Source organism: Schistocerca serialis, chromosome 3 (genome assembly GCF_023864345.2).
Source record: "Schistocerca serialis cubense isolate TAMUIC-IGC-003099 chromosome 3, iqSchSeri2.2, whole genome shotgun sequence".
Classification (NCBI taxonomy): domain Eukaryota; kingdom Metazoa; phylum Arthropoda; class Insecta; order Orthoptera; family Acrididae; genus Schistocerca; species Schistocerca serialis.
In genome coordinates this window covers 523,461,770-523,483,190 of record NC_064640.1, presented here as the reverse complement: position 1 = coordinate 523,483,190, position 21,421 = coordinate 523,461,770, and the positions used below count along the sequence as shown (strand labels likewise).

Here is a 21,421-nt window from a genome sequence, read left to right as displayed (position 1 = left end):
TTCCCATTTACTAAATCTCAACAGTCCTCCTCCTTCATCCCTCTTCTTTTCCCTTCAATCCTTCTGAAACAAGATGGCGCTACTGGCTCCAAAAGCTCATTCATTTCCACATCTTTTAAGCATTTTCTCCTGCCATCACTTGGTGTTTATGATTATTTGCACCAAATATTTGTTAATAATTAAAACACACTCCTCTGTTTTCAGTTAAAACTGTGTATTCAAATTCACAATCAGATCTCACTTCTCATATCTGCTTGATAGAGCTGCCATAGTGCCATGGAGAACCAATTGCCACATACTGCGTACGAAACTATTTTAATAATTTAGGTGACATTGCACAGTCACAAAATAATAAAGATTAGAACTGTGGCACAAGGGCGAGAGGAAGATTATTATTTTACACTTTTTCTGAATTACCCTGCAATCCTATGGAAGCTTTTAGTGGGTTGGAGAAGTACAATAGTTTAAAAAAGGCAAGATACAAAAATGTTCCCACTAAATGAATACAAACTTTCCTTGGGGGGGGGGGGGGGGGGAGGGGAGTTCAAACATCAAAGAAAAATATAATATTTTATATACAGATAAAGATAGCATTAAGAAATATACATAACATGGCAAATGGCTAAAGTAATTAATGGAACTTAAAAATCAGCTATTACTGGTTTATACCCTCACTAAATTATATTTAATGTAGATATAAATATAATTTACTCATGTACTCATAAATGGTCATCATGCAACCAAACAGTCACTGAAAAATGTGTCTTTTCCTAAATCAACTGACATGTTCCACAGCATTTCATGATATTGCAAATACATTTAATGGGACATGGAAATATCTATGCAGCTCTGTATTTATCACAAACATTTCTGAGATTGATGGAACACATAGTTATTGCTTTTTTATTTTCATCATCCTCATATTTTTTGAAATCTTAAAACTCAATACTGCCAATCACAAATTCATTATAAATTATGTTCCTAATGATGCATAACACATCCCACGATAGTATTAAATGGTAACAATATGACTTAACTATTGCTTATGATACAAGAAACACATATTTAATTGATTTCACTGTCAAAAAGTTAAAAAAAATATCAGGCACAATATTCCAATGCACATTTAAATAGGTCTTACCAGCAACCGACAGCAAATAATTAAGTACAAATTTCATGAACTGAGGCTACTGTCAAAATTCAGACACATTACACACTATAAATATGTGTGATCTACGTTTACTTTGCTAACCTTGAGAAAAACTAAGGAACTTGTGTAGACAGCAACAGGTACACAATTCTCACAAACTTTAAACCTTGTATTAATTTTCTTAAATAGCATTTCCACTGCTATTTTTCCATTTTAAAAGCAGAATTTTACTTATAACAACACTGTACTGCCTAAAGCATTTCTTGTATTCAAACTGTGGTAGCAGTATAACACACATGATTCAATTTTACTGGCTGAATGTTTAAGAAGGTTGTGCCCCCCACAGTACTGGGTAAATACCATATTCATATTATAATTGTATAAACATTAACTGATGTGTGTATAATTGTGGACTACAAAAGGCAGGATTATTTAAGTATGTTTAATTAATACCTACTGTGGACATTCCAGTTCATTACTCTGAAACACTGGTAATTAAAATAAACCATTTGGGTGATAACCTTATTTAAGAACAATGACTACAGCATGTCTCCACAACCCTCCTTTATTTTAAAGGCAGCGTTGTTAAACTTGTTGACTGCTGCATGCACAATGCAATGCACTGCAATGACACGACATTAGGCACAAGACTGCTGTGGCGGCCATCATCCTCCTAACAGTCAACGCGTTAATTAAATTTAATCAGTATCATGAACCTGATGTGAAAGTTCAGGTTAATTTCTCCGAAACACTGGTGATTAAAATGCACCAGTGGAGTGATAACCCTATTCAAAACCAATGACTTCTAGGCATGTCTCCTTAACCCTCAACTCCTAAGGAAGATTTGAATAATGAGATTCATTGTCATATAGATAATTAAGTTCATGTCAGTTTACACATGGGACTCTTTTACATTAGTTCTAGATTCATACTGCTTAAGATAAGTATTCATATTCAAACTATTTAAAGGATGAAAAGTAGCTGCAAAGGTCACTCTCCTTTTACTGGAAGTATTGTGTGAAGGAGGAAGTAATTATCTCCAGTTCAGGTAATTTTCCCTGGGGGACAAGGTACTAATTTTTAATCTGAATGTTTAAAACTGTGGCATTTGGATTAGTGTGGTTAAAAACCTTTAATTAACTTAAGGAAAATTTTATGCTTTGGGTAAATTACTTCAGAATGATAAAGACATGTAGTTACAATTGTCAGTGAGCAGCACTGAAATCATATTAAAGTTTAGTTTCAATTCTATGATTTAAAATTAAGTCCACATATTACTGAAAATGCATGCAAACATTAGAATTGGTTGAAAAGAAGGGATGAGTGGAGCAGGGGCATGGCATTAAATCAACTATGGCATGAGATGCATGATGAGCATGTTTTTATCATACAAAAATGATCTTGATGGTTGCTTCTTAGCAATTGCACACTGTGGACACTGCATCAACATGATCCAGTATAAAGCTGATCTGACGTATGACAGAATTGGAGGAAGGGGTGGGGGGAAAACAAATCTAGTATAGGTTGTTGTACTTTTATCCATATGAGGAATTACACAACTTAAATTTGATTTACATATGCTAAATTTGCTTCCTCAAGAATACCTATAACAGTCACAATCAGTTCACTTCCGTGGCCTTTAATGAATAATCAAGAATTTTCTGTTGTTGTTACATTTGTGTACCAACACATCTTGGAAAATCTGGAAGTACACAGGTAACAAGGACAGCCCTTTTTATTTACATACATGTTGAAGTAACTTTCATTCTTTTTCTCCTGCCTTTTTTTAAAGGAATACTTTACTCTTTGCACAGAAATTTGGAAAGAATGTGAAAAGTCATACTTGAGATGATACATCAATGTTTCTACTGAAATTTTTTTACAGAAACAGCTGGCAAATATGCTACGTGTGAGACAAAATGTTGCAGAAACAAACATATCCATGATAACACAGTACAAGAGAACTGATGACACACGATTTAGGGAGACTTTGGCCTCATTTCATGTATTTACAGATTTTTTTATAAGGAAAGTCTCACAGACCTTCTCTGCCTTGTTGTATGCTGTACATTTTAAGACCATTACTGCATTAATATTATGGTGCATAAGAATCTGTGAATATTTAAAGTACAGAAAAAAATTGTCATCTGTATACTTTGTTGTATGCCGTACATTTTAAGACCATTACTGCATTAATATTATGGTGCATAAGAATCTGTGAATATTTAAAGTACAGAAAAAAATTGTCATCTGTATACTATCACTTGGCAAAATAATTTTTTCATACTTTGAATTGCTTGTGTCCACATTATGTGGAAATATTACATGCAAATAAGAAACTCACATTACGGAGAGAATCAGTACATGACTTCTCTTGCAAACATAAATCTAACCACTTACTATTAAAACAGCAGTGATGATAAGTGTATCTTTTCATCAAAATGCAATTACAAAAGATGATATAAGTGATAATGACTCCCCCTCTGCAGACAATGACTCCCCCTCTGCATAGCATTTCACCTTTAACAGCAACTAGATACACAGTTTCTGTTTTGGGACCAAATTGCAAACAAGATCACTTAATAAACAACAGGCTTTAACTGTTACAAAGTTGTCCATGGCTTTTATGTTACTGTATAGATTAATTAAGTAAAAACCACTTCTAAGCGTAACATGTCTCAATATAAAAACATTTCATCTGTCATAAATATGTAAAAACTGATATTTTCACAGGACACGTTTAATCAAATACAAAATATGTCACATTATCGGCTAAAAAAGAACAACATGCCCATGAGCAGAAAATCTACCACATCCTTCCTGCAAACAGGTCCAACAAGAACACTCAACATTTACGGCAGTCAAAGAATCATCCTTAGCCTGATTAATGAACATAAAAGACCCATTAATATGCAAATAATCTCATTCTGTAGTGAATATGCATGGTTGCCAAACCTAAAAATATGAATGTGGTTGTCTCTCTTCCACCAGGGGTTGCTACCATCGTCGAAGTGCATTGGACACTGATCACCTATTGAGAGAAACAACTGTCATTAAATATTAAAATTTTCAACATCAAAAAGCTGTAATTAATTATACTGAAGAACACAGGAAACCTCATTAACTGAGAAGAGATTTTTTTTACTTCATATATCTTCTCATTTTAATCTGCAATGGTCAAAAATAAGAATGTTAATAAAAGTTCTGTGAATTTGTTGGTGACAAAATTACAACACAGATGTTACATAAATAAGCCAGAGTTTCTAAAATATTAGGAATTAATTTTAAATCTGTCAAAATATTTTTTCTTGAACAGTACTAAATTATGAGGGATGTCGGCCTCATTAAGTAATCATTTATTATTTGATAGAATTCCAGAACCAGTCCTAGTTAAACTATGAATTTTATGTTAATCAAGTGAAAAATTAACTGAAGACTTACACGGTATAGCAAAAATATGTAGTGTGGTGTATAACAAGGAGGTAATGATGTTCTTATTTCAACTGCACAGATTTTCATACTATACTGAAGTGATCGACATACCATGCCTCTCTGAACACCATGTAACCACAGGGATAAAGAAGTGAAAAATAAGGGACTAGAGACCAGCATCATTTTCATACAGAGTGAAAATGGAATGTGGAGGAGTTGCAACATATATAAAAGTTAGACACAAAGTCAAAAATATTGAAACGAACAGTTATTGTGCATATCAGAACCTAGAAACATATGCTTTTGAGTTGTTACTTCACAATATTTTTCTTGTAATTGTACCAGTCTGTAGATCCCCTTCAGTACACTTTCAGATATTGATGAGAAATTCGGGTGATGCATTATTGATTTACCTGTCACAAGAATAAACAGTGGCTTGCGAAGATTTAATAGTCGATTTTTAAAAGATTCTCATGGGAAAAATGAACTCGACCCGTTATTTGGCTGTTTCAATCTGATTTCAGTGGTAAATTTTCCATTTCGCATGCAGCAAGATAGCAGGACCCTGACAGATAAAAATTTTATAGACAGTTCCGAAACAATTAATGTATACCAAATTATAGTGGCCTATCTGATCATGATGCACAATTAATGGAAATAAACAATGCAGCACATTACAGCTCCGAGACATTTTCATACAAAGCAGTGAAGCTTCTTAATGAGAACAGGGTACAATGTTTTAAGAATAAGTCAAAAAAGAGGTAGTCTGGGATGAGGATTTTATAGAAAGGGATCCTATTGTGAAATTCAATATATTCCATAGCAAATTTAAGTCAAAATTTCAAAACAGCTTTCCTGAAAAGTTATCCAGAAAGTACATTAAAAAAGTAAGCCCTGGATAATTACAGGGATTAAAATTTCATGTGAGAGAAAAAGGGAAATTATATAGAGGGGATAATAAGCCAAGAATCAACATATAGTATAACATTAAAACTATATGGGATACAGTCAAATGGGAGACAGGACAACCAGGCACTGTATAAGTTAAGATAACAATGAAACTAAATGGTGATTTTATGACTGATAACTCACAAGTTGTGAGGATTTTTAACACTGAATGTGTCAGCAAAAATAGGATTACATATTTCTGTTGACGAAGCAAGAGAACGTATTCAAAACATCATTCCGCAATATTTTATGCAACTCGAAGTAGCACCAACATCTTTTACTGAAATTATAAAAATTCTACAAAACAAAAGTTTATATGCTGTTGACAGAATAAAGGGAATTTTTCCAGATCATCAGTCTGATGCTGCTTACAGTGCCGGCTGAACACGCGACCCTTAGCGGCGCGTCTTAATCAAGTTGTGCATTCCTAGGAAAATTTTATAATGTACAAATATATCTTTATCGTTAACGTGAGCACTGTTGCTCTAAACCATTTTTTTACTTCTGATGAAGGCTGCCTTAGAGCAGTTGAAACCTAGGTAAAGTTGAAAATTTTTTACCTGTGCAACCGAAGAGCTGTATTTTCAAGTAATATTATAAATTTCGTCTATGGTTGCTGCATTATTGGCCATGTTCAAAATTGTTTTCCAGATATATAAAAATAGACCATTGTTAAACCTCTTTATAAGAAATGTGACAAGAAAGACTTAAATAATTCTCATCCAGTTTCCTTACTGACATCTTTTCCCAAAATATTCGAAAAAGTTAGGCACTGAAGAGTAGTCTCACATTTAAGTAGAAAAAAATTGACTTAGTATATCGCAGTTTGGAGTCCACAAGGGTTGCTTGACCAGGAATGCTATTTATACATTCACTCAGCAAATATTACAAGCCTTAAATAATAAAATTTCACCAGGTGGTAATTTTTGTGCTCTTTCCAAGGCGTTTAATTGTGTACATCATGTTACTCTCATATAAAAACTTCTGTTTCATGGGACTGATGGCTTTACACAAATGGTTTCAGTAAGATTTAACAAACATAATGCAAACAAGTTGTGCTGAATAATTAATACAATGTTGAAAGGAGAGATAATTTTAGTGACTGGGAGAGAAATCATGAAGGGGGTCCCACAAGTTTCAATTTTAGGTCTACCACTATTCCTTATGCATGTGGATGACCCACAACCTAACATTCATCATCAAACATAACTGGTACTTTTAGCAGATGATACTTGCATTATAATAAAGCCCATTAAAGAGAAAGCAACAGAAGAGACAGTTAATGATATTTTTCAATGAATTTTTAAGTGGTTCTCTGAAAATGGACACGCTGCTAATTTTGAGAAAACACACTGTATTCAGTTCTGTGCAAAAACTAGAGTTGTACAGAGAAATGATGTAGCATATGAACAGGAGTCTGTAAACAGGGTAGAATGCTTCAAATTTTTGGGTGTACATAGGGCTGATAATGAAGTGGAAGAAGTACATTAATGAGCTGCTCTAAAAATTAAGTTCAGCTACTTTTGCTCTTCATATAATTTATGATCTTAGAATCGTCATCATATTGACATATTTTGCATATTTCCACTTAATAATGTCTCAAGGAATGATTTTCTGGGGTAATGACAGGTTTCCACATGCAACAAAAATAATGCCACTTGGCCACCACTCGTATGGCATCACTGAAGTTGTGTGTGGAAACACCAAAATTCCCATGGAGCCATTCGAGTGACACCACTTTCAGCCATGCTACAAAAGTTGAAGTCGCTGTAACTTTGTGATGTCACTTTCCTTCCCCCACTGACGTTTAGTGTCAGAAGCAAAATAAACAGCTGCCATCTTGATGTCAAGGCTTCTGAAGCTATTGCCATATCTGGTGTTCTTCATATTTATTACTGTGTATTATGAAAATATGCTGTTTCAGTAATAAACCACATTAAAGATCTCTCCAAAATGAGTCACTTTAACTATGGTTCGTAGTGCTACAGTGGCAAGAAGTGCAACTTCAGTATGTAAAATCTTCATGCGCAAATAATGGTTAATTTACACGATGAAGGTATATGATGTTTTCAATATATGATGCACAGATAAGAGTTGTGTGTGTAAGCAAGTATTATTGAGGATACTGAAATGTGGTTTCTAGCTATACAGCAGCTTACTGAAGTCTTCAAATGATGAAAATTAATGTAGTGCTGCCAGTATATAAAGATTCTGTTATACTGACACGCACCTGCAATGCTCTCAAATGCTTGCCCAGTGGATCTGAGAAAGAAAGTTTAGTATCTGCACAGTTGTGACAACACTGCTGCATAATAGTGTTGGTGCGGGTACTTCAAGGGTCGACGGTGGCTGGATAACTGGGGAAAAGAAGCTTGTGAGAGGAAATGAAAACCTGCAATGCCAATCAATCTATGGGAAGCGGAAAGTGTGAAACCCCCTAGAGATCTGCATGGGGACAAACTCAGTATGTGGCTGGTGCAGGCAGCAGATGACTTAGTACTCAAGTAAAACACTTGACAAAAAGTACAATGCTAGGTCTGTGATGGTTGAATTTATTGTGAGCACTGGCCTGCTTTCCTCGTCGTGGGTCATAGATAAACACTTCTGTCAGCAGATCTCTCCATCCTATGCATTGCATGTGCCCTCGATGACAAGTTTCCACACTATTCTGCTGTACTACCCATGCCAGTTCATCTGCCTCTGTCACAACGTCCGCTGGAGGGGGAACGTAAGGAAGTAACAATGTTTCTGGTAGCAGTAAAATTTTAGATTGAGTACAGTTCTTAATAAAGGAAATCAACTTTATTAGTGTCTTCTAGTGCATCTGCCTAATGAATAACCCTAAAATTTGGTACAGAATAACTTTAATATTTCATTATATTTAATTGATGTGGGGTGCAAAATTGAAAATATTATATTTCAAATGAGTCTTCAGGGCATTGTAAATGGCACCCCAAACATCACAAAAGAACACTGAAAACTTTAGTTTTGTGGATGTGGTAAAATACTGGAGAGATGACAGGTAACTGCCAGATACGGTTGGCAGGTTCTCAAACTAAAAATTCAAGAGATTTTGCAAATGACAACCAAAATAGTGCCACTGTGGCATTATCAGCATATTTTACTTTAGAGGCCATTGCATGCAACTGTATAAAAAGTGTACACAATCTTGAAACATTTACATATTGAAACTCCTTTTACAAAACCGGATGAAAATTGGCGAGACTTCATCACTGCATGTAGTACTTAAAAATAATTAATCAAAACAACTTTCATAGCATTATAGCACCTTTCATATTTACTATTATATGTAATTACACCACCTTTCATAGCACTATTCATATTTACAAAAATATTTAACTAGAACAACTTTCATATGGTCATAGCTCTTTTCATAATTACCATTTGCTTTGTACTCATTCAAAAATGTGACATTTTTTACAAGTTTGAAAAACTCTCGGCAAAAAAGTTGAAATTTGTATGCTCGCTAACATGAAAAAGAGAGAATTCAAAGACGATAAACTGGAAATAGCAACTGTTGATTTAGGAATGATAATTTTGGAATGATACGGAAATGTTAGCATAAATAAATAAAACTTTATGAAACTAATGGGGAAACATGAAGAAGTGTGTCAAGTATGTGAGATGGGTAAAACACAGGAAAACACATAAAATACGAGAGACCTGCCAGAAATATGGGAGGCAGGACAAAATGTGGGTAAAATACCTGACACCCCACAAAATACAGGAGACCTGAAAACCCTACCGCCAGATGTTGAATATCAAAGTGTTACTTGTAGCTTCACTTGAGCAATTACTGCATCTTGTAATGCAATCAAGTCCATAACATAATAAGAAATGAATGAAAACAGTGGGTATCTATCTTTGCAGTTTGACAAGAATAATTTCAATACATACACATTCATAAAAGTGAGTTACTCCTTATCTAAATATTTATATTCTGCACATTTAAATCAATGTTGAAGCACTTCACTTGAATTCACGTAAATCTATTTTATTAATTGTTTCAAAGTTGTATCAATGATTATCATCAACAGTGTTATGAACTCTTTGACCTCTACCTGAAAGCACTGTTCTTGTTTGTTGAAAGGGAGGTACAGAGACTTGACAGGAATGTTGTGGAATGGATGCTCTTGGCAGAAGAGTTGTTGCAAAGAGACTTGATGCTGTTCTGTAGTACTGCTGAAGGCAGAAGTATTGTATGCTATTAATGCTGAGAGTGGAAATACTGAAGCATATATCTGTCTCAAAATTCAGAAACTGCATTTATCAGAAAAACCATTGGAAGTTATCTGAATAACAACCTTTGACCATTTAATATTTCTTGTTACAAGTACGAGTTGCGATCACTGACATGCTCCATGGAAGACAATGAGGTCAACAACAAACAAATAAGGTAAGTACTAATTTAGAACTGTAGATGTGATTTGAGACTCAAAGCAAACTAACTACAAAATAATGGTCAACATCTTGTTTGAAGATAGATCGTGGAAAAGGCAGCATTGAAGAACACATTATAACCTCTAATACGAATATCAGATTTTTTAATGGAGCTCAATATGCAGAGCACTGGTTACCTGAAATTTACTTCTGATATCTGAAAGTGGTTCAATAATGGATTTTTGTTTACAAGTGCAACTTCAGTTATAAGTGTATTTGATGCCCCTGTGTTATTTATGCAGAAAACCCACCTTGAAATTTCAACATCTTGTTTGAAGATGAATCATTGGAAAGGCAGCATTGAGGAACTCATTGCAACCTCTAATACGAGTATCAGATTTTTTTAATGGAGCTCAATATGCAAATCAATGGTTATCTGAAATTTACTTTTGATATCTGAAAGTGGTTTAAGAATGGATTTTTATTTACAAGTGCAATTTCAGTTATAAGTGTATTTGATGCCTGTGTTACTTCTGCGTAAAACCCACCTTGAAATTCAAAGGACCCCTTCTCTCCTTCTCACTGGATTCTTGATTCAATTCTAAAATTATAACCTGAATGAAAAATACCAATGTCAATTCGAATAATCTCAGCTGATGCCATATTGAAAGCTGTACAACTAGAATTTTTACGGGAGCATACAGAAACAGCAGCACATGGTGCCACTGTTATATCTACAATCGTGCGACTTTCTGTGACATCATTGTAGTTGCATGCGGAAACCCGGCTTAATGCATCACTTAGAAAATATTGACTGCGCAAAAGTGAGCAATAAGAATAATATGTGATGTTCACCCATGGGTATCAAGAAAGCCTCATTTAAGACTTAGGCCTTTTAACTGCACCATCACAATACATACATACACTAATGAAACTCATCTTAAATATTCCATCACAATTTGAGAACAAAGTGATGTCCATACCTATGACACTAGGATAATCATTTGCCCAATAACTTAAATTGTCTGACAGGTAGCAAAGAAAGTTTCAAATCTAATCTAAATAGTTGCACCTGGACAACTCCTCCTATTTTGGGGACAAAGTTTTATTTAAAAAATGACAAAAACAAGTTTTTAAGTGTAGTTGCATGAGTAGGATCAAAAATGATATGTTCAGCAATGTTAACACTAATAACATGGGCATTTCCAGCACACTGACTCACTCCACATAATTTCGATAAAAGTATCACTCAAATGATGGGAACACATAACCAACCAGTGGCAGCCGATGACCATGTGGTAATGTGCTACATCACACGGTAAATATAGCACTAAAATTATTCCATTTCTCTTTGAATGTAAGCTAGAAATCACACTAAAATTAAGCCATTTCTCTTCAAATGTGAGCCGGAAATTATGTTACAATTAGACCAATTCTCTTCGAAAGCTTGCTGGTATGCAAATAATGGGAAATCCATGATGGAATAACAACAATATTATGGAAAGAATAGGTTGCAGCTCACCAAATAAAGGAGACATGAGTCCCAGACAGGCACAACAGAAAGACTGCTATACATTTAAGCTCGTGGACAAAATATCTTCTAAAGCAAAAAACACGCACATTCACACAAGAACAACTTGCACACACATGACCACTGTCTCTGGCTGCTGAGGCCAAACTGTGCACACCAACTGAGAATGGTGGAAAGAGCAATCTGTGAGAGATGGAGGAAAGGAGGAAGTTGGATGAGGGTGGCAGGGATGGGAAAGGGTATCAGGATGGGCGAGTGGGGGCGTGGGGCAAAGTGTCTTGCTGCTTGCAGAAGCATGCAGGAACACGGTCAGGTCAGGATAGGGCCATTCAGTGGAGTTGGGAGGTTTGGGGTGAGAGTAAGCAGAAAAGAAGAGAAGTACAGAGCAGAAAAAGATTAGTGAGTATGTTGGTGGAACAGAAGACTGCATAGTGTTGAAATGGGAGCAGGGGAGGAGATGTATGGATGAAGGACAGGGACCAGTGAAGGTTGAGGCCAGAGCGGTTACAGGAACGTAGGATACATTGCAGTGATATTTCCTACCAGCACAATTCAGAAAAGCTGGTGTTGGTAGGAAGGGTCCATATGGCAAAGGTTGTGAAGCAGTCAATGAAGTGAAGCACACTGTGTTGCACAGCATGTTCAGCAACTGTGTAGTCCAGTTGTCTCTTGGCCACAATTTGCTGGTCGCCATTCATGTGGATAGACACTCCAAAGTAGAAAGCAGCATAGTGGTGGCAGGTTAGTTTGTAGATAACATGACTGCTTTCACAGGAAGCCCTGCCTTTGATGGGATAAGTGAAGTGATACCTGTGACTGGACTGTTATAGGTGGTGGTGGGTGGTGGTGGTGGTGGTGGTGGTGGTGGTGGTGGTGGTGGTGGTGGGAGGATGTATGGGACAGGTTTTGCATCTAGGTGCATTGTAGAGATATGAGCCATAACGCAAAGGGGTTGGGATTAGAGGTGGACAAAGATACTGTGTAGCCTCAGTGAGTGGAGAAACACCACTGTGGGAGGGATTGGGAGGATAGTGGGTAGGATATTCCTCATTTCACGGCACTGTGAGAGGCAGTTGAAACCCCCTTATGTAATTCAGTTGCAGTCCTGTGTGGCACCAGTCATGAGGGAAGTGCTCCTTTGTGGCTGGACAATGGGAATGTGGGAGGTGGGAGGTTACTGGAGAGACAAGCCAAGAGAGATCTTCTGCACAACACTGGAAGGGGTAATTTTGGTCTGTGAAGGACTCAGTGAGGCCTTCGGTATATTTGTAGGAGGACTGCTCGCCACTACAGATTCCGACGGCCACAGATGGCTAGGCTGTATGGAAGAGACTTCTTGGTATGGAACGAGTGGAAGCTGTTGAGTGGACATTTTGCTGGTGGTTCGTAGGTCTGATATTGATGGAAGTACTGACGTAATCTTTGAGGTCAACATCGAGGAAGGTGACTTCTTTGAGTTGAGTATGTCCAAGTGAAGTGAATGGGAGAGAAGGTGTTGAGGTTCTAGAGGATATCATCAGCCCAGATCCTGAAGATGTCATCAATGAAGCTCAACCAGGTGATAAGTTTGGGATTCTGAGCATTTAGGATTCCTCTGGATGGCCGATGAAAAGGTTTACATAAGATGGTGCCATGTGGGTGTCTATTACTGTACCATAGATTTGTTTGTACATAATGCCTTCAAAGATGAAATAACTGTGGGTGAGGATATAGTTGGCCATGGTGGGCAGGAAGGAGCTTGTAGGTTTGGAGTCAGTTGGGCGTTGGAAAAGGTACTGTTCAATAGTGGCAAGGCCATGGGCATTAAGGGTGTTAGTGTAGAGCAGGCTCTTCCAAACTGTGCCCCTGGGGCGCTAGTGCCCGCGATCGCCCGCGGCCAGTGCCCCGGGCATATTCGTATGTTGTTGCAGTGGCCGAGCCATGTCGCTTAGCTGGCCGAGCAGACCGCCCGCCGAGCCTCGCCATGCAGCTGTACGCAAATATTGCAATAGATAAAAATTTATTTTGCGACCACACATCGCTGTCCTTTTCAGCGGAACTGCGGGAAAACATATCTAAAACCAATCTTTTTTGTTAGTTTTTTATTTGAGTTTCAATGAATGAAACAATTAACTGTTAAAGTGATAAAAGAGTTTTAAAAACAGGACTGTACAAAATTAATTGCATGTTCTTTTTTGGGGTGGTACGAGCAGGAAGTTTGTGGGCAAGTTACAAATGATCGCTGAGAATTGGGAAAGCAGGGAAACCCTTTGCTACTGGAAATCTCATCAAGGATTGCCTGGTCGACTCGGCGGCTTATATTTGTCCACCAGACCTCACGATAAATTTTAAAAAATAGCTCTTTCGCCTCAAAATGTTGCTCACAGAGTCGAATATATGGTCTCAGATATGGAGTAGGAATTAATGGAGTGAGCGGCAAACTTCATTTCACTTTCTATTGCTCTTGACGAGTCCGCGGACGTTGCGGACATATCTCAGCTTGTCATATTCATTCGAGGTGTCGACGACAATCTTCGTGTCACTGAAGAATTTCTCGATCTTATACAATTAAAAGACACAACCATGGGTTTGGATACTTTTCTAGCCGTGGAAAACGTGTTAGAGTCAATGGGTTTAAAATGGGAACGCCTGACCAGTGTAACAAGGGATGGAGCCCTGCGCTACGAGGGATACGCACTGGATTTCTGAGTTACGTGAGGCCAAAAATGGCTGAAGTTGGCTGTTCCTTATTCGCGGCAGTCCATTGTCTGATACACCAGGAGGCACTTTGTGCGAAGATTGTCATCATAAAAAAATGTTATAGACACAGTTCTTCAAACGGTTAATTATCTTCGCTCACATGGACTCACAAATTGCCAATTTAAAGAATTTCTGGCTGAGATCGAAGAGGAATACCCGGACATCCCCTACCACACCGAAGTAAGATGGCTGAGCAGAGGAAATGTGCTTCATCGGTTTTTCACCTTGAGGGGCGAAATAGATACCTTTTTGGAAATGAAAGGATGTCCAAAAGAATTACTTTGTGATCCTAAGCGGGTGGTGAATTTGGCTTTTTTGAGTGACCTTACTGGTCATTTAAATACTTTGAACATTTCACTCCAATGCAAAAATCATTATGTCGTTGATTTAGTGCAGACAATTCAAGCATTTAAAAAAAAACTTATTTGTGGGAAAAACGATTGTGCGAGAAGAATTGTGGACACTTTCCTGCACTAGACAGCGTTAAAGAAGATGTGGAGTTTTCAGATTATGTTGCAATCATTTGCGAATTACAAGAACGGTTTGAAAACAGATTTTTGGAGATAAGTGAGCTTCAATCAGCCTTAGATATATTGGTTCGCCTGTTTTCCCTTCGGCATAGGACGTCTCACAAGTGCTTCAACTAGAGCTGATTGACCTGCAGTGCAATATCCGCCTGAAGGAACTCTTTCTCATGTGTAAAACTTTGGATGACTTTTACAGCTGTCTTCCACGAGAGAAATATCCTCTTTTGCACAAGCACGCGGCCAAAGTTCTCTCAATGTTTGGTTCCACGTATACCTGTGAGCGCTTTTTCTCTCTTTTAAAGCTTGCTAAAACTAAGAACCGTTCATTACTTGGCGATAAAAATTTGATTAATTCTTTGAGGTTATCAGTCTCAGGGAATATTGTACCGAACATTGACAAAACCGTTTCCTCGAAAAAGAAAAAAGTGTAAAATGTTAACTGTCTTCTTTAACAATGTTGACTGTAAGAATTAAAGAGCTTTATAACCTTAATTCTATTTTTTAATAAGTTTTCAAACTTGGTCGGTTAAAATTATTATGTACAAAACAGCAAACTAAGGATCAGATTTCTAAACTCTGAAAAGGGATACAAAGAGATGTAGCCCGAAGTATAACAAAAAATACTTACTTGTAACTGCTAACAGTAAGAATGAGACACTACATCCCTTACATAAAGTTATTTCTAAAATAGAATATTTATGACTCTAATTCATTTAAGAAACTGATATAATTTTCAGAAGACGCCTATTGTACATATGATGAGTGTGCCTGTGCAATACTAATAGAATGAAGCTGTGGGTCAGAAAACAACTAGGATGTTCTTCGATTCTTGTTTTGGATATTGTTTTCTATAGCTTTGCATAGCAATTCTGCCACACGAACACTAGTTGTTACCTAAACGGTAAATGGTTTGCTTGTTTTACCGCTCATCGGCCTCTTTTACAGAGGTGCGCTTCCTCTGTTATTTTATTTGCATTGTATCTGACAGCAGGACAGTCCAGCGCAGAGCAGTGGTGTGCGATCTCTCTCGCTCCGCAGCTCTCTCTCTCTCTCTCTCTCTCTCACTCCTATGGCGACACTAGTGACACACAGTCATGGACAGGGTGCTGAACTACATTGCCTTGCACCCGCCGGGCGCAATTCTTGGATGAACCTGGTGTAGAGGGAGGTGGCTTCAATAGTGATGAGCAGAGTGCCATACACTAAAGGAACAGGGACTGTGGAGAGTTGGTGTCCTTTGTTCCACATCCACTATCCCCTGTGATACTCATTTTTGTTGAAGTTCTACGATGTCTATGCCCATAATATCACGGTATCCTTGCTAAAGGTTGAGGGAGTTATGCAACTCTATTACATCATAGTCAACCAATTTTTCTGACTTCCTAAGAAGTTCCATTTGCTTTGCCCTGTTAGTCTCAACGAATAAGAAACCATTTCATAACTGCTTAACACACTTTAATGTACCAGCAAGCCTTCCTAAGCCTTTCTTTATAAATACTGTTTCGACATTCCCTCCTTCCTCTTGATGATACAAACACATTGTGATTTACAACTCCTTAAGTTCCATTACTAACTGCAATTCGATTATCAGGACGACTAGGCTCCCTTATTTGTTTGGATTAGTAGTTGTGAGTACTCCCAGATGGCACATCCATCACACTGGGAATTACCGCCGCACTGTGTTCGCTGAAGCATGCCCAGAGCTTACAGTGACAGAGGGCTTGTGGCACTTACCGGTCTCCAGCTTAGGAACCATGGGGTCACCAAGAGCATACCCAGAAACAAATGCTGAACCACTGAGGATGACATAGTAGGATCGCTAGATGGGTGCTGTATCTGCAGCAGTTTGCAATGGAGATAAGGTATGCAAGAAGTGATGAGAACATAAAAGCAGATGCTTCAATGTAATTGGATAGACAAAAAATCTACTCACCATGCAGTGGCATGAGGATGCACATATAAAGGTACAGAAATTTGCAAGCTCTCGGGGAGACTTTGGAAAAGTCTCCTAGAATGCAGGGTCACGGGCAACTTTTCCAAACTCTCCCTATTTCTTAAATATCACTAGTCCTTTCCCTTCACCCCTCCTCCTTCCCCTTCAACCCTTCTGCCAGAAGAAGGAGCCACTAGCTCCAAAAGCTTGCAAATTTACATATCTTTATATGTACGTTCTCCTGTTGCCCCTGGGCGAGTTGATTTTTTTATTTATCCAAATACATCATATTTCAAAAACTGATTGTTTTCATTGATATAGCGGATGCTTTGCCTCAGATGCTAAGACCGAATGGAGATGATAGAGAGGGAGTAGCGTATGTGACAGGAATAAAAATACTATACTTTGAAAAGGTTAAATATGAGAGTAGGATTAAGATGATTTACCACAGTATTAAGCATGAGCTAAATACACATGAAAACTTGAAGTTGTTCAAGCATTATCTGAACTCAAAAAGATTTTCCAAGGTTTAAGTCTACTGTAAACAACACAAGGGTGTTCTTTTTAGAAGGAAGGCCGATAATGTGGAAGACCAGAGACGATGCTTCCTGGACCAGATGGTAGATAAATTGATTGACTTAGAGCATAAATCTATGGACATTTTGGGGCACATAGATGTACTGCCAAGTTTCAAGAAAGTTTCATATTTAACAACATGAGGAGGGGGGGGGGGGGGGTAGGCAAGTGTTTCACAGCTGTGATACAAGCCAGAAAGTGAAGGCAACTACCATGCCAACTGAAGGTTTGAGACAAAGTGCACTGACTGCTAGACCTAAAAAGCTAATAGCAGTAGATTTGTTTGGTCCTTTGCTGGTGTCAAGAGGAGGACGTAGTTATACTTTTGTGGCCTTAGACACATTTTCAAAATTTGTCAAATTCTATCAGTCCAAGAGAGCAAACACAAGGATTCTTTCTGATGTATTGAAAAATGATTACATACCACAACTGAGTAAATCAGAAGCCTTACTATGTCCTAGCTTTTCAAACAGTGCATGGAGAGGAATGATATAATGCACATTTAAATTTTGGCTTATTTCCCAAAAGATAACATGAGCAAGAGAGTTATGAGGGACTTGAGTATGTTGTGCAGGACCTACTGCCATAAAAAAACATACTTCATGGGCCAGCTATGTACCTACATTTGAGACAATAATAAAGAATGTACGGCATGAGGCCACAGGGTTTGCTCCTTGAGAGCCCATGCTGGGTGTTAAATCTTGTAATTTGATATATGAAGAAACTGAGTTCCCAATTATTCAACAGCTAACTTCTAAGGAGAGAGAGAAGAGTGTGAAGAAACAAATTGGAAAAAAGGCACAAGAAATAAATACATTGCATGAGAATGGGTTGAAACCTGCTGTATTTGAAACTGGGTACCCAGTTTTGGTTAAGGCCAAGGAACACTCACATAAAATTGTTGTGTACGACTTTGTACACAATGGTAATAAGGAGAGATGGACTACAGAGTGGTGTGGCAACTGTTGTCGTAGGAAAGCTAGACAGGATTAGAAATTATTAATGAACAAGATAACACAACAAACAGACAATTTACTTAACTTTTATTTCTCCAAGCTTATGAAGACTCATTACAAATAATGCAACAAGAAACAGAGTCCAGCTACCTCAATGTCAACAAGGATAAAGCACGAACGAAGGTGTCGTAGCATAGAGGTTCCAAGTGCAAGTGAGCTGAGTGGCTGCTGTCGGCTGTCCTATATTGCGACGGCATAAGGTGCTCATAGCACAGAGCTGTTGGAGGTGTGGCTCAGCAGACATGCACCACTGGGTCCATCAGATCCTACGTGACCACTATCAGTGTCAGATGGAAACTTGCCATTCCATTACCAACTCTAGAATGCCAGTAGGGTGGTATCAATATGTGATACCACAAAAACATGACTCCGAAATATAGAAATTTTGGTGTGTGTACCATGGGCCATTTAAAGTAATGCAGAAATCGCATGAAAATGCATATTTGGTGTCATAACAAAAATCCAAGGAGTTATGTTTGGGGAACATCGTAAATCTAAAGTCATATATAAATAGAGGAATTATATCATACAGAATGTTCAAAATATTATGCTGATGTAACAAGAGAAATGGGTTATTCAAATGGCAACTGAGACAACCCCCTTTCTTCTTTTTTTTTAAAATAAAATCGTCATAACTTCTGAATGGCTTGTGTTGGGGTGTTCAAATTGCATGGTTGATCAAGGGGCTTGATGGGAATTAGTATGCGCGTGCGCACGGACGGTTTAGCGACAAAGCCAACTTTCATTTAGATAAGTTCATCAATAAAAACTGGTGCATTTGGCGGACTGAGAATCCGCATTTCATGATCGAGAAGTCTCTTCACCCTCAACAGGTGAATGTGTGGTGTGCAATGTCCAGTCACAGAATAATTGGTGCAATATTCCTTGATGACATGGTGACTATCGAATGTTATGTGATGGTTTCATCTCCATTATCCAAAAGTGACCCCGATTTCAACAAGATGTGGTTCATGCAAGACAGAGCTTGACCCCATCGAAGCAAGAGATTGTTTGATGTTCTGGATGAGAATATGTATTTCTTTGCTTATACATTAATAAAGTGTGCTGACTACAAAGTACAAAGAGAAAGCTTATTTGTGCATGATGCAACACAGAAGGTGCCAAGGACTGTCCAGGAAGAGGAATTTATGGTAACTGGTGATGTCAGTCAATGAGCGATATAGGAGTTAGGGTAATTTGTTTGGAATTTTTTCTTTTGTGCACTGGAAAAAGGATTGGGGGGGGGGGGGGGGGGTTGGTTGTACCTCAGTGTGGAAATTGGTAAAGACAAGATAAAAGAAGTAAATAGTTAGACTCAGCAGAGAGAGGAGGTAATATTACGGCAAATAGTTGTGGATCATAAGAGATATGATTTGGACGGTATGAATTTGACTGGTTACAGCATGTGGTACGGGGGTTCCTTTGGAAAACAACTTGGAAAATCCTTGCAAGAATGTATTGTTTGGGAAATATAACAAATTCCAATATTAATCTTTCTGCACACACACTACGGCAAACATTCAATCTTGCAATAAAGGTGAACTGAAATAGTAGTGTAAAAAAGGGGTAAGATAGCTTCAGTTACAACTGGCTGGATGACAACAAAAGCAAGACCATGGCAAAATTCAGCAAATTAATTGTAGATAGTCCTTTATGCAGATGATCAATTAGAAAATGTCAAACAAAGTGATCGACAACATTATTGTTAAATTGGGCCTTTGTGAAAATTGTAAAAAATCATTCATAGAAAAACTTCATGCCGAATTTCCATTTTTTCAAAACATTGTTTCCTTAAACACTCACCGTAATCAAACTATGATGCCAGTTTCTGACACGCCATTGTTTTAAAACAATATGACATGACAAATTTTAAATCCATTTTCATTCTAGTATGGAGAGTTTTATTCATCACAAAGAGTTTTACTCATCATGAAGTGTCTTTATCTCTTGAAAACTGGTTACTTAAATGGCTGTCAATTAATGACAGTCTAAGTATCTCAAGAGATTTCAGGGCACTCTTAAGTCCTGTAGCCCATTTTGGAGGTAGAAAGAACAAACTTCATAACATTTTCAGATTACAGTTTTTATAAAGACAAACTCATTTTAACAACATTGTGTCTTCTTATTGCAACAACTCTAATTTTAGCAGGAAGGAAGAAAGATTATGGTTTCCTGTCCTGTCATCGATGAAGGTATTGCAAATGGAACTCTGGCTCACATAGGACACAGATAGGGAATGAAATCACACTCTAGTTGATGTAGGGACACTATCATTAATGGTGAGAACAATAGGAACTAATTATATGAGCTACAAAATGGCTGATACCAGAAAAGGAAGGGAGGGAGGGAGGGATGTCACACACTGAAAATGACAGCTATATACCAAAAGGCTATGTAACAAGCACAACTTTAGGTTCTGCATTGTGTGCTAGTGACTGAAAAGCATATTATAGGTACACTAATGTTTCTACCAACGATCACAATGGCATGAAAATAGTGTAGATGCAGACTTCTTGCCTCACGTCCCTCCCACTCTCACTAATCTCTCAACGTTCCTACCATTTATAAAAGGTGTACAACTTTGCTTCCGCCATTTTTCCCCAACATTTGAGGCTTTAATGAAACAAATTGGTTACACATGTATCATTCAAAGTCTTTTCCATCACTGGCCACTACTTTCTCCCATCTTTCAGGCAGTGTATGAATCCCGCATCAAAAAAATTGTTCATCTTTTGAAGTGATCCACGAATCGATCCAATTTGTGACTTCTTCATGGGATCAGAAGTATTGGTCAGCCAGGTGATGCGTCATTGATCTAAACAGGTGATAGTGAGAAGGAGCAATGTCTGGAGAATACAGTGGGTGGGATAGGACTTCCCATTTTAACATTTCCAAGTATGTTTTGACCTCTTTTGCAACATGGGGGTCAAGCTTTGTAGTGCTGCAAAATCACTTTATCATGCCTCTCACTGTATTGGGGCTGTTTGTCTTTTAATGCTCTGCTCAAACGCGTTAACTGCTTTTGATAACGAGTGCCTGTGATTGTTTCACTTGGTTTTAACACCTCATAGTACATGACGCCGAGCTTGCTGTGTCACTCCCGCGAATCGTGCCAATTCTTCTTGAGTCTTCACTTAGCAATGTCTCCAATTCTGCATCTTTGACAAC

General features: G+C 37.7%; 1 protein-coding gene across 1 annotated transcript in view; it reads right to left on the bottom strand.

Annotated features, from left to right (window-relative positions):
• Positions 1 to 524: 524 nt before the first annotated feature.
• Positions 525 to 21,421, bottom strand: part of LOC126470401 (uncharacterized) — a 125,363-nt gene continuing 104,466 nt past the window's right edge. Inside the window, exon 11 of the mRNA XM_050098247.1 lies at positions 525 to 4,181. Within this exon, the coding sequence (XP_049954204.1) occupies positions 4,012 to 4,181 (170 nt within the window). The 3' untranslated portion in view covers positions 525 to 4,011. The remainder of the gene's footprint in view (positions 4,182 to 21,421) is intronic.